Consider the following 14808-nt stretch of genomic DNA (forward strand, 5'->3'; position numbering starts at 1 on the left):
GAAGCCACACTTAGTATAGAAAAGAAAGGCCGTCTTCTGTGTTAGACAATAAAAAGCTAAAGCGTGTGCTAATTCTTGCCTCTGTTGGCAGGGAGTATTGTGGGGGGAATGAGACAGGTTGAATTATCTTAGATGTGCTGAATTTGTCTAAAGGACTCCCAGGGTTAGGATATTCCAGAATATTCACTTTAGAAGGAGAAGGGGAGGATGGGGATGGCTTTGTTGATCTAGAAGGTGATAAGAGGGACTGAGAAAGAGGTTCTTTTCTAAGGAGAAGATAACCCGTTGGCAGATGATTGATGAGTGGGTGACTGGGCAGGGGTGAACGAGAGGTGTCTAAATGTGTCAGCTAAAGTTCCGTTGGGGTGTGAGCATTTCTACTTTAAGCCCAGTGGGCAGCCCTTGTTAATGTCTTTATTTGGAACTGTTGCCAAAGAGATCAACTGTCTTAACATTACCCATTCTTCGGACCAGGAAATGTAAATATGTTCTTAAAGTCTCTAATCAGGTGAGTTATTAAATAATTACACTCTGTGCCAGGGGCCTAGGAGGTGCCTAGGAAGTGTTGGATTGCCTTTCAACTTCTGGGAAACAGTATGGTTGAGTGGTCTCCCTCACCCAACAGATCTTAGTTCCAAGTCTGGCCCTGCATTTTCCAGCTACACCTTTGCTACCACCTTGGGCAAATTACTACCTTCTCCCAGCCCCAGTTTCCTCCTCTGTAAAACAGGTATAAATAATAGCACCCACTTCATTGAGTTGTGGTGAGCAATAGTAAGTGCTCAGTAAATGATTAGCGTTATTCAAACCATTTAGCAAGGCACACCTAGAATACAGATTAGTCATATTTAAAAAGTGACAGAAGAGAGTGGTAAAATAAAGAGCCTTCCCACAAGGAGTACTTAAAGTAATCTGGAGTGCACATATTGATGCCTCAAGAGGCAATAAGTCATCAGGGAAAGAGTAGCGAGGGTTTGGGGAGACTGAGCTAGGCAGAGGAGAAAAGGCAGGCACAGACCTGAGCTTCTGTCTGGTCCGTAGCATCCCATGACCCACAGCAGGCAGGAGCTGTGAGCCTGCGATGCTGTTGCACATATGGGCCCTCCATTTGTCCTCCTGGGTACTGACTGTGGTGTCTTCAAACTGAGCAGGAGTCAATGGACTCCATTTAGCCAGTTAAACCCTCAAATGCCTATTTTGTTCAGGCAGTGACTCTCAAACTTGAGTATGTGTTAAGAATCTACCCACCCCACCTGATGCAGTAGGTCAGAGCTGGGAATCTACACTGCTGACAAATAAGCAGGAAGGCGGAATCCTGAGGTCACACTTAGAAGAATATTGGAATAAAGAGTTGGAGCCAGATCCTATGGAGATTAAAAAAAAAAAAAATTACTGGAGGTGGTATAGATGGCATAATATAATGGTTTAAAAACAGGGATTTGGATCCCTAGTACCTGTGTGATGTTGGGCAAATCACTTAATATCCCCGAGTCCTATAAGTTTCCTTCTTCTCTGAAATGTATATAATAGTGAGAGCAATGATATATGAAGCTATGGTTCCTTGTGGAAGTTTATGAGCGTGCAAACACCGTCACAAAAGAAGGCAGCGTATGGCTCAGTCAAGGGCTACAAGTCTCAGAAGGGGAAGAGAGCACTTGGGAGTCATCAAGAAAGTTCTTGTTGGAGATACGGTGACTATAACTGGAACCAGAAGTCCCAGAAGCATTTGGCTAAGTGAAGAAGAGGAAGGTGTTCTAGGCCGAGGGACTAGTGTTGGGGAAGAGGGGATTGTGGGAAGGCTGTATGGAATCTGGGGAATGGGGAACAATCTGGTCTGATGTGCTGGTTGGGTGGTCTCATTCTTACAAAACAAGAGGGGTTGCACTGGATTTCTAAGAGGTTCCTTTCAATAGCAAACATTCTCTGTGATTCTTTGAAATAGGGAAGTCAGGGAAAGAAACCGATTGTGGTTTGAGATTTGAGGTGATGGGGTCATACAAAATAGAGCACCCAACAGGAAGTTGAGGATGTGATACTAAAGCTTTAGGAAGGGGTTTGAAATGAAGGTACAGGTTTGAGACTCATCAGAATATAAAGATGATGAGGGCCCAACATGCCAAGCCTTGAGAAAGAGAGGGGGCCAGAGACATAGGCCTTGAAAGAGCCATGAGATTAGGATTGGCAAGGAGCTCTTATGGCTCTGTATCTTCTTCCTTTTTGCACTTCCCCCACTCTGATTTTGCAGCCTTCAGGGATCTGCTGTGGGTGTGCAGGCCCTCTTAGGGAGCTGAGAAGACTGGAAGTGAGCCCCCTTTGAGAACATTCTGGTATGCTCTGGAGAAAGCCCAATAACTCAACCTTAGCTGGAACATAAACTATATGACATGGTGAGCTCTACTCTCTTGTGAGGGGAACCTTAATTGTTGTGAGCAATTCTGGCCTCCCAAATTTGAATCAGCCAATTGCTAATGGAAAGAGCAACCAAAGGAAAATATTGTGATTACTCAGGTACTGTACTGGGTTGTGTTTTGTCCCTCACCAAATACATGTCTATCCAGAACCTATGAATGTGACCTGAAATAGGGTATTTGCAGATGTCATCAAGTTAAGATGATGTCATACTGGATTAAGGTGGGCTCTAATCCAATGACTGGGGTCCTAGGGAGGGAAATTTTTGGAAGAGACACACACAGAGAAGATGGCCATAGGAAGACAGAGGAAGATTGGAGTCACACTGCCACAAACCAAGGAATGCCAGCAACCACTAGAACCTACAAGAGGCAAAGAGGGATTCTTCCCTAGAGGGAAGCTTGGGAGCATGGCCCTGCTAACCCCTTGATTTTGGGCTTTTGGGGTCCAGAACTGCTAGAGAATAAATTTCTGTTGGTTTAAGCCACACGGTTTGTGGTAATTTGTTATGGCAGCCCTAGGAACCTAAAACAGGCACCAAATTTATTGTGAAATAATCCTACAGGAAATATTTTTTATTTGGGATACCTAATTAGTATGGGGGTCAGGCTGCTAGGGCTCCTTGGGTTGAATAAAAAGCTAGTGTTTGTCTTCAACTCGACTTTCTTCTCTTACCTTGGAAACAGATGCTTCAGTCCTCCCATGGCATGTTCCTCCTTCTGTCCTATCACAACATCCCTAGCTTTCCATGTTGAACATTTGAACTTTCTGGATGCTTCACTTTGAATGGCTTCACCTTTAACCATCTCCCTATGCTTCTTCTTTTTTCTAAAAAAAAATGTTTTTTTTTTTTTCAACGTTTATTTATTTTTGGGACAGAGAGAGACAGAGCATGAACGGGGGAGGGGCAGAGAGAGAGGGAGACACAGAATCCGAAACAGGCTCCAGGCTCTGAGCCATCAGCCCAGAGCCCGACGCGGGGCTCGAACTCACGGACCGCGAGATCGTGACCTGGCTGAAGTCGGACGCTTAACCGACTGCGCCACCCAGGCGCCCCAGAAAAATGTTTTTAAGAAGGTATTTTTTTGTTTATTTTCATTTATTTTGAGAGAGTGAGAGTGAGCAAGGTAGAGGCAGAGAGAGAGAGGAAGAGACAGAATCCCAAGCAGGCTTCACATTGTCAGCATGGAACTTGATGCAGGGCTTGAACTCATGAACCGGGAGATCATACCCTGAGCCGAAGTCAAGAGTCAGATGCTTAACTGACTGAGCCACCAAGAGCCCCTCTAAAAATTTTTTTTCAAATATTTAAAATATACAAAGGGCAGGAAATAATATAATGAACACTATTGGGTCATCACTCCAATATCCCCTCTACCTCTCTGCATTACTCCCTTTCTCCTTTTTTGCCATGTTCCCATGCCTATCCCACCCCATGCTCTCAATTTCCTGAAGAAGGTGAGGCAGGTGCATAGGTTGCCCAGCCTGACTGTACATCGGTCCTACAGACACCGTACAACACGCACACACTAAGGATAATAATTAGGTGACTGGTTGTGGACTTTCAGAAGGGGAAGCAAAGAATTATTATCTTCCAAGTAATTTGAGCATCCCTAGTCTTAAATTTTAGTTGTGCTTTTCTGGACCGAACCTATCCCAGAAATTTTGCCTTTTCCAGCAGAAATTCTTTACCCCCAATAATCTGTAAGCAGCGGAGTATGTTGGAAATGGGCTTCTGCCTCCTCCACCTCTAGATATACACAGAGACCTTAAATGAAAGACCCTCTTACCTCTTGGGTTATCTTTCAGAATAGATCGAACTACTTCCCATCTGGCATCACAGAAGGCAAAGAGGGGGTCAGGGCTAATACCTGGGCATGACTACAAATAGCTTTCTTGACTCTCTTTTGTACCTTTTGTGCAAAGCTTCCCATTAGAGGATTTTCTATTATTTTTGTTGTTGTTTTTGTTGTTGTTTGTTTTTAGAAATTCTTCTTAACTCTTGGTCATAGACTTCAATTTCCTAATTTTCCCTTGAACTTAAACTCTCCAATTAGGATTTCAAGTTACAGCTATCCTGAAGGAACTATTCTTAATATAATTTAGAGTTCAGAAGATCATTAGGGAGACAAATAGAGGTACAAATGGAGTAGCCTAAAGATACTTACAGAATATGTTCCTATTCTCTTTTGGTAAGACTGGTAGAATAAAAATAAATAGAAATGGTATGGTTTTTTTTCACTTCTCCTGATTTGTTTTGAATCATGGGCTCCATTCTGATTTAGGAGTCTTTCCTGCTCACCACTTCAGTGATAATTCTCCCCATGGTCTATAGGATCCCTGTTCTCTTTGTTTCTATAGCAACAGTCCCGTGTTGCTTGGCTAGAAGCAATTTTCTGCTGCTGTGGTGAAGCCTCATTTTTTCATTCCTTTCTCCCCAGTTGCCTTGGTAACCAGCCTCTCCCTCTTTGGGTCTCTCAGTGGTAAATTCCACTCCTCTCTTTTTTCTCTCTCTCATAACAGTCACCTGGTCATGACTTGGACAGTGCTTTCCCATCTGTGAGTGAGCACTCTGTCATGGTCAGATTGTCATCATGAAATTAGCCTCTCTTTTGCTTTATTTGCATCGTTTCTCCTGCCTGCCGTCTTTCTAGGGGTTGTCATGGTAACTGTACCCTCTGAAAGTCTCCAGGCAAAGGCTCTACAGTTAACAACCATCATGTGAGAGTGTCTGCCAATCTATGGCCACACATCTCGATTTTAAAACCAGCCCCAGGCAGGTACCACAAATTGGAGAGAACAGGCTTTTGATCAAAGCAGACTGGACTGAGAAAAGGAGGTATAGGGGACCCTGGATTCTGATGTTCTCCAAACAATAAATGTGGCTACAGGGTTCAGGCTGGGCCCGCAAGAGTGCCCATTATGCCAGCAGTGATCCAAGTGATTGAGAAATGTATTGGCAGTTATTCCAGGCAGGCCTATCATATAATCTAAATTTCCAAGGGTAATTCCTCTGGCCCAAGGGATCCTGGTGATATGACCTGAGAGCTAGGTGGAGCCAAGTAATCTCAGGGAAAAAAAAGTTAACCCTTAAATTGGCTAACAAGGGGTTAGTAAAATACATATTTAGGTATTTTTACACAGTACTGAAAATTTCTCTGCCCTTAGGCTTCTGCTCTTACCTCTTTAGTGAGGCAGATGGGGTGTTACCATTAAAGTAACACCAAGTGTTCAGCAAATGGTGGTTGTTATGTGTTAGAGTATTGTGGCAGACACATTTTGGATATAACTTCATTTTATCCTTATGACAATCCTGAGAGGTAGTTAATGATAAGAAGACTGAGGCTAAGGGGCGTCTGGGTGGCTCAGTTGGTTAAGCATCTGACTCTTGGATTTTGGCCCGGGTCATGATCTCACGATTCGTGAGTCTGAGCCTTATGTCAGGCTCTGTGCTGACAGTGCAAAACCTGCTTTGGGATTCTCTCTCTCTGTCCCCCCCCCCTCCCCTGCTGATGCTGTTCTCGCTCTAAAAATAAATACATAAACAAACATTAAGGGGTACGTGGGCAGCTCAGTTGGTTAAGTGTCTGATCTCACAGTTCTGTGAGTTCGAGCCCCACATCAGGCTCTGTGCTGACAGTGTGGAGCCTGCTTGGGATTCTGACTCCCTCTCTTTCTGCCCCTCCCCTGCGCTCTCTCTCTGTCTCTCAAAAATAAATAAATAAACTTAAAAAAATAAATAAACATTAAACAAAAGAAAACTGAGGCTAAGAGGTAAAGTGAGGCCATGCAGCAGCTGGTAAGTAGCAGAGTTGGGATTTGAACCCAGCTCTATCATTTCAAAGCCCTTTCTTAAAGGTTGTGGTTCTTGAATTTCGGTCTTCTGGTCTCTGCTTTTTTTTTTTTTTTTTTTTTTAATGTTTATTCATTTTTGAGAGAGAGAGAGAGAGAAAGCAGGAGAGGGGCAGAGAGTGAGGGAGACGGAGAACCCGAAGCAGGCTCCAGGCTCAGCTCCCAGCTGTCAGCACAGACTGCCCCAACATGGGGCCCGATCCAATAAACTGTGAGATCCTGACCTGAGCTGAAGTCAGACACTGAATACCCAGGTGCCCCTGGTCTTCACTTTCATCTGAGGGTTCCTACTTTATCCTTTCTGCCTTCCTTATTCTTCCTGTTCATATTTTGTGGGTTGTTTACTTGCTTTTCTCTGTTCTCAATCCATCGTTCGCATCCTTTTGCTAAAGAGATGGAAGATTTTGTCCTTCCTTCTGTGTCTGGGTTTGTTTTGTGGGATAAAAACATTAGAGCAGCTGCCCTTGCCTAAGAACTAGGCAGATCTGATTCTGGAGAACACCACACTTCTAGTTCAGTGGCTCCAGCACTAGGTAGGCAAACCGTTCTCTTCTCCATTTAACAATGCCTGTTCTGCATCAGGCACTGTGCTAGGCACTGGAGATATTAGCAATGACCTAGACCTAGGCAGAATCTGTTCCTTGCCTTTATGGAACTAACAGCCTGGGGTGGAAGTCAGACAATACACAGGAGTCAGTATATAATTTTATACTGTAATTAGTGGTATGAAGAAAAGAACTAGCTGCTGTGAAAGGAAGAAATAACAGGGATAGATTTGAGACAGGATTGCCATCCCCCATTTAAGAGAGGAGAGAGTTAAAAAAATCTTTTTAATAAATTGATTACCAGTTGTTAAAACAACAAAGAGGGGAGAGGAGAGAGTTGAGGCGCTGGCACCAGCTAGTTGAGGGCAGTCAGGTCGAGAGCCTCTCAAGCTCAGAAGCCTTGGTCGCGCCGCTGCCACTCTCCACTCATCCTGACGGAGGCCTAGGTCTGCGCAGGCGCACTGACGGTTGCCATGGGGACAGCTGCTCCTGCACAAGCGCAGATAGCTTCAAGATGGCGGCGGTAGCGGCTGCACGAGCAGTTTCTGTGGGTTCCGGGCTACGGGGTCTGCAACGGACACTGCCTCTTGTAGTGATTCTTGGGGCGACCGGCACCGGCAAATCCACCCTGGCGTTGCAGCTAGGCCAGCGGCTCGGTGGCGAAATCGTCAGCGCTGACTCCATGCAGGTATGACAGTGCGGCTGTCCACGGGCCTGTGAAACCCAGAGGCCGCGTGCGGGCCTCTGGCGGAGTGGATACCCTGTCGCATGGGTGTAGTGGGTGAACCCTGAGGCTTGTGGGACCGACTGGGCAGGTGAAGGGAACCCATAATTACTAGGTGCCCACCCACCATGTGCCAGACGTAGTGCCAGGCGATCGATTGGCTTTCCTCATCTCATTTACTTCTCACGACGTTGCTGTTGGTAGATTCTGTTCTCTCCATTTGCGCGTGAGAAAATTCACCTAGGGAGATGGAACGGCTTTCTCTGTGTCACACAGCGAATAAGGGGAGGAGATAGCATTTGAACCTACAAGGTTGACAGGAGTCCAATAAATATCTTTTGAATGAAAATTATCGCAGAGCCTTTGCTACTTAGAGTATTCAGCGACACCGGTATAAGTTGGTTACCATCTATGAGTGCCTCCTGAGGGTATGGAACAGGATGGATATTCATCGAGACCTGGATTCTAGTTCCGGATCTGCCGTGGCCACGTGAGCTTAACGTATCTGTAAAGTGGGAAAAATGCCACCTGCCCTCAGGGCTGTGGTGCTTAATAGGTGAGACCATGAGTTTTATTTTTTATTATTAAAAAAAATTTTTTTTTTAACATTTATTTATTTTTGAGACAGAGACAGAGCATGAACAGGGGAGGGGCAGAGAGAGAGGAAGACACAGAATCGGAAGCAGGCTCCAGCCTCTGAGCCATCAGCCCAGAGCCCGACGCGGGGCTCGAACTCAGGGACCGCGAGATCGTGACCTGAGCTGAAGTCGGACGCCCAACCGACTGAGCCACCCAGGCGCCCCGAAATCATGAGTTTTAGAATGAAGAGCAGGGTCCTGAAGAAGGCCAGGGCCATGCACTTGGCAAATATTTGTGTAAGCTGAGGTTAGAGGTTTTTTTTAACCTACTCTGGCTGATGGGAGTCGGGAGGCTTTGTCCTCTTCCCTGAGTTAGAGGAAAAGCCCAGAAGGAGTGTGTACTACACACAGCACCTGGGTGCATTTGGCCTCGGGTTGAGAGTGGGTGATATTTGGGGTAAATCTGTGATGGAGGAATTACACACGCTATTTATTGAGGGTAATTTACAGTTAATGAGGTTTTGGAGTAAATGAGGTGCTTGAGTGTGAAATGGCCTGGCACTGAGTCTAGCCCCTACCTGATGGGTACTCAGCAAGGAAGGGCAGTCCTTCCCACTGCACCCCGTAACCCTCGGGGCATGGTTTCATTTGGAGGGACATGACCCATCAACACACATGAAATGATTAGTATAATTCAACAAATGTTTGTTTGCAACCTCTATGATGTGTCAGCTTCAAGAGACAGACTTTACCTCAAATCCCAGCCCTGTCTTTTCTAAGGTATGTGATTTCAGCCTGAACTCTTTGCGCCTTTGTTTCTTCTGTAAAATAGGAGGAAGAATATCAGTGCAACATAATTGTGATGATTAACATAATAAAGTGTGTAAAGCACTTAATAGTACGGCACAGAGTGCTAAAAACATGACAGGTGCTATTTTCCGCAAGGCCCTTTTGGAGAGAAAAACCATAATGCCTCTCCTCAGGGAGTTTTAGTCCAGCTAAACATGAAATAAAGCAGAAGTAGTGTTTGAACTGTGATACTAATGATGCTCTGCAAGGTGGATGGGGCAGGGAGGAGAGAGACTGCAAATGTTAGATTTTATGCTAAAGCATACAGTTTCTGAGAAGGGAGAAGAAGTCAACAAAGACTGGTGTGGTTAGTCATGGAAAGCTCTCTGAAAAGGGACTTGAAAGGTGAAGTTTGGATAGATAAGAAAGAAGAAAGGCATTATGTCAAAGGAGAGAACATGAAGGAAGATTTAGAAGGTGAAATGGGCATGTGTGTATGTAGGATGGTGAAAGGAGGCTGTTCGTTAGGTTTTGCGGATGTTGTGGAATGGGGGATGAGTAATATGATGAAGGAAGGCAGTGTGTAAGAAGCATTCATCTGTGAATAGTGTGCCTGATGAATTGGATTTGGGGGTGGGTGTTAGGAATGCAGGGGAAAAGAAAGATGTCATCATGTCAAAGTGAGTTGACCACTGATCGCTGAAAGAATAATGCACACCATGTGATTCAGGATTCAGGTTTGTGGGCCTGGGAGAGTATGGTGAGCAGGGCAGGAAGTCAGGAAGGTTTGGCATGGCACAGTGGGAGTGGCAACAGGACTTCCAAGGGGAAAGTCTGTTGGGGGGTGGAGAGTGTAACAGGTATGAGCCTTTTCAGGACTCTTGCACTGACTGCCTCTGCCTGGTGGAACTTCTTCGTCTGTTTAACCACGTGGCTTGCTTTCTGTCTTCAGTCACATCTTTACTCAGATGTCACCTTATGAGGCCTTCTCTGATCCTCCTATTTAAAATAACACACCACTGCTCCCTGTTCCCATCTTCCTCAAACACCACACGTAGCCCTGTCGAGAGTGTTCTCAGTAAGTCGTCTTAATTTTACATTTATTTAAAATAATTTTTTTTTAAAATTTTTTTTTTCAACGTTTATTTATTTTTGGGACAGAGAGAGACAGAGCATGAACGGGCGAGGGGCAGAGAGAGAGGGAGACACAGAATCGGAAACAGGCTCCAGGCTCTGAGCCATCAGCCCAGAGCCCGACGCGGGGCTCGAACTCACAGACCGCAAGATCGTGACCTGGCTGAAGTCGGACGCTTAACCGACTGCGCCACCCAGGCGCCCCTAAAATAATTTTTTTTAATGTTTGTTTATTTTTGAAAGAGAGAGAGAGACAGAATGCAAGCGGGGGAAGGGCAGAGAGAGAGGGAGACACAGAATCTGAAGCAGGTTCCAGCTCTCAGCACAGAGCTGGCTGGACGCGAGGCTCAAACTCAAAAACCGTGAGATATCATGACCTGAACCAAAGTCAGACGCTTAACTGACTGAGCCACCCAGGCGCCCCTTAATTTTACATTTATTTTTAAGTAAGTTAGTGGGTTCTGGCAATGAGTGTTGTATATAGCTCTTTAATAGTTATTACCCATTTCTCAGAAATCTTTCTCTACTCATAGCTGTGTGCCGTAAGGTTGAGGTTGCTAGAGGTTTTGTTGACTGTAAAACAGGTCATGTGTATGGGACAACGAGCCTCATATAGTGCTGATGATACGGTAGACCCTTAATATTTGATGAAGTATTTGTTGACTTGCCGTATTAAAATGGCACATCTTGATCCATTCAGATTTTTTGTGTGGTTATATAAGTAACTAGAGCATGGGAATTACATTTCTTTTGTCCTAGGGACACCACAAGGATTAATTAATGTATGAAAACACTTTGAAGATTATTGAGCCTCCTGAACTGGCTATAGGTTGTGTTTAGTTTTGATTGTACTGTGGATATTTGTATCATTTCCTCTTGATTCCCATTGGAGAACTTTGACCTTTGATTTTACTTTTCAGTCCAAATAATGATATAAAGTATCTCTGTCCCATTTATGGGGTTATATGCAGTTCTTCATTCTACCTTTGCTTACCATGCCCCTGTTACGTGTTTCACTTGTTTTTTTATCCAGTGGAGGGAGATGGTGCTTTTTAGTGACTTGAGGTTGACTCAGAATTTTTATAAGTGTGTGAACAAAAATGACATTTAAAGAAAGAATTGAAGTATAGTTGATACGCAATGGCACATTAGTTTCAGGTGTACAAAAGGACGTTCTTAATGTTGGATTACCAGCTCCTTGAAAGAGCATTTTCAATTTCAAATAAGTACACAGGCAGAATGATAATAACAACTTAAATTTGCATAGCAAATTTGTTTATAAAATACTTACATATGCTTTTTATTCTACCTTACCTCGTAAGGTAAATATCATTGTCATTTCACAGGTAAGACAACAGGCCTTGCAGTAAGGTCTGGCAGTAAGTAGCAAACCTGGAGTTGAACATAGGTGTTTACTTTCCACGTCTACTGCCTTATCCACACAAAGCCATCCCCTTTAGATGAGGCAGGAGCTGTGGTGTTCAGTCATTAGAGAGTATTTCTTAACTTGTACGCCACTCTTCTTTCACAGGAGTGTGCTACATTTTGATCAGGATATAAAATGTATTTGAGGATTCATATTGTGAATCATAGTGTGAATTCATAGTGATGTCTCTCAAATGGAGTGTTGAGCCGAGTGGTGGCCACATGAGGCATTGCCTATGGGGATAAAACTTGCTGCAACTAAGAGGTATAATTTAATGTCAATAATTTAATGATACTAAAGGCAAAGAATGTTTACTGAAACAAAGGAGAAACTTGGCCTTGTGGAGAGCCTAGTCGGAGCTGTAAACTTTGTTGTACAGCCACACAGACCAAAGGATGACCAAATGGAAAGTGTGATAATTAGAAAGTTCTTTCAGGCTTCCAAGTTGATCTTTTAAAAAACAAATATTTGCTTTTTAATAATCACTTTTGGAATGATGTCCAGAATTTCATATTTCACAAGTATACTAATAATTCAAAAAGGATTGTAAAACACTGTCTTAAATCTTAACTTGTCTAGCACCTCATACTTGTTTCGTTATCCTTTTGTTCTGCCTTAACTGTAGGGTGATCCCAAGGCAACCCCTGTTGGGGCATTTCCCATCCAGGGAAAGTGATTGTTTTTTTGTGAACATTGAGTAAGTATATCGAGGTAGCTTCTTCAAGGGAAAACCACAATGGAATGTTTAGGGTAGTATATCTAGGGTGATAATATTGTCCTGGAGCCCAACAGATAATGACTTGCTTCTGTAGCCATGTAGCATGTGAAGGTCCTGCCTGGCTTCTTGCTTCCCATTCTCATGCACTTGATTTGTTGAGTGGGAAGTCAGAAACACTCTCTGAGGGATTACTTGCTTAGGGACTCCTGCTGGGCTCTACTTTGGATTTCTGCCTGGCAGGTGTGATTATAGTGAGAAACAACATTTGTGCTTAATTTCCTGAGTTTTCCAAGTGCCGGTTTCACAAATCATAGAAACATAAATATTGTTAGTCAGCAGTAAGAGTCTAAATTTAAGGAGGGTCAGGTAATACAATCCCTGCTTTCCAGGATGGAAAAACTGAGGCACAGAAGATTAAAGAACACACTAGAGATCACGCTGCAAGACACTGGTACACCTGGGAATTGGATCTGGGTCTTCTAACTCCTCTGTAGTGTCTAATATATTGCAGGAAGATGATACTGAAGGTCTTCTTTTCAGACTGAGTCTTTTTCTTGGCATGTAAATTCAAGGTACAATGCATCGCCTTCAGTGACTGGATGAAACATTGTACTGAGAAACATGAAGGCACTTGCCAAAAGATGTACAATGACTGCCTGGAAATACAGACTACCAACTATATGCCACGAGTTAAATACACAAAGTGTTCTATTTGGGTTTATAGAGAGGAAGTATCCCTAATGCCTTAGTTCTTCAAGTCCTGTGGAGAAGCAGTAGTCATACATAGGAGCACTGTTCCCTTTATGTTTGTCTAAACCTACAAGAGCAGAAGCAAATGATTTTTGGCAGTCTGACTAGTGAGCAGCCTATGTGTCATCTAATAGATGTGGAGTCTGGGTTCTTTTTGTCTGCTTCGGGACATAATTTAGGAGCAGTATTTTTTTTTTTTTTTTTTAAACCAAAGGACTGTTTGTCTGATAGTGCTCAAGGGAGATCAGGGATGCATGGGAGAGGGATATGAAAGGAGAGAAGGGAGTGTGAATCACGGTGGCTTAGTAGGACACGATATAAAAGCCACAAAAACCTGTTAACCAGGAGAGATGGGGGCTGTCTGGAGGCTGCTTGCCACAACTGAACAGAGGCGATCTTTTAAGAAAAAAAAAAAAAAAAGACTGAGGCTGGGGGTGCCTGGGTGGCTCAGTTGGTTGAGCATCCGACTCTTGATTTCAGCTCCGGCCATGATCTCACAGTCTGTGGGATCAAACCCCATGTCGTGCTCTGTGCTGAGCCTGCTTGGGATTCTCTCTCCCTCTCCCTTTGCCCCTCCCCCACTTGTACGCTCCTTCTTGCTCTCAAAATAAATAAGCATTAAAAAAAAAAACAACTGAGCATGACAAGAAGCTAAGAAGGAAGTCTCAAAAGTTTTGCCTCCTCCCAAAAATCTGTCTGCGTCTCTAGATTCCTTGATTCACCTCCACTGTGACTGAATGTAGTTTTCCTTTGGCTAAAGTATTCAGCTTGGTGGGTTGTTCATATACTGTATGTTCACCTTTTTGCAGCGATGGGAAGAACTTTGGAATCAAACCTTCGATGTTTTGTAAGGAAAGAGAAGTCACTACTGGCCAAATGAGAAATCGTGGGAGGGCACAAATGGGACTTGCAGGTTCAGATTTGTGAGGGTGAGGTGCTGCCCTGAGGCTTCAGGGCCTGGGGCAGGGTGTTGAAATAGCTCTTCTTCAAAAGGAATGTAGTATGTTCTAGGGGTAAAAGTTACTTGGGGTATGTAAGAATTCACGTATGTGATTCGTATCTACTTGTATGTGTCTTAACTAAATTGGTTTTGGTTTCTTGTGTAGTTTGAATTCTTTAGATAAACTTGAATCAGACTGGGGTCCTCTTTGCCGCCTTGCTTACCTTTGGAGCCCTGGTTCGGAGCTACAGGTTCACCACTGCTGCTTCCTCATTGTGGCATCCAGAGTTCAGGCTCATACCACTACACCATGAACAGTCATAATAATAAGAGCAGCAATGTAGTAAGCAATAATAGTCTGTATGCCAGGTACTGTTCTAAAAGTTTGACATGTATTATCTCACTTAGTCTCATCACAGCCTTATCAGGTAGGCACTATCATTATCTCACCCATCCAGAAAATTCCTTTCTTGAACTCTGTCTCTGTGCTATTCTATATTTTTCCCCCACGTCTTCTTACTTATTTGTCCATTCATCCTGCATCCCATTCTTTTCCCCTGTACCCACTGTATACATTTTATCAGACAGAGGAGGAAGACTATTCCTGACAAAAGAACAGCATGAGCAAAGTAAAGGAAGAATAAAAGTGTATGGTATGTTTTCAAGGAATGACCAGGAATTATCTGGCATGGAGGATACTTGAGGAACAGTAGTAAGAGGTAAAACTAAAAATACAGGACCCTGTGAACAAGTTGCAGAGGCCCTTGAAAGGAATGCCAGGAGGCGTGGCGTTTTAAATTCGGAAGTGATAGCGAATCTGTTACATAGGGTAACTCTGATGGAGAGTGGGTTAGAGAGTGATAAACAGCTTAGGATTTGGTTGCATTAGCCTGGGTGAGAGGGGCTGGAGTTGGTCTGTGGCTGGGGAGAAGTAACCATTTCG

General features: G+C 43.9%; 1 protein-coding gene across 7 annotated transcripts in view; it reads left to right on the forward strand.

Annotated features, from left to right (window-relative positions):
• The first annotated feature begins 7320 nt into the window (after positions 1-7320).
• Positions 7321-14808, forward strand: part of TRIT1 (tRNA isopentenyltransferase 1) — a 42957-nt gene continuing 35469 nt past the window's right edge. For all 7 annotated transcript variants that reach the window (XR_006962847.1, XR_006962846.1, XM_047084562.1 and 4 more), the window contains exon 1: positions 7321-7494. Coding sequence is in view for 5 of the 7 variants with exons in the window: in XM_047084562.1 (XP_046940518.1) it covers positions 7321-7494 (174 nt within the window). In the remaining 2 variants the exon portion in view is untranslated. The remainder of the gene's footprint in view (positions 7495-14808) is intronic.

This window comes from Lynx rufus, unplaced genomic scaffold, assembly GCF_022079265.1.
Source record: "Lynx rufus isolate CCGP_SWC_20201006 ecotype Redwood Valley unplaced genomic scaffold, mLynRuf1.p SCAF_2, whole genome shotgun sequence".
NCBI classification, from domain to species: domain Eukaryota; kingdom Metazoa; phylum Chordata; class Mammalia; order Carnivora; family Felidae; genus Lynx; species Lynx rufus.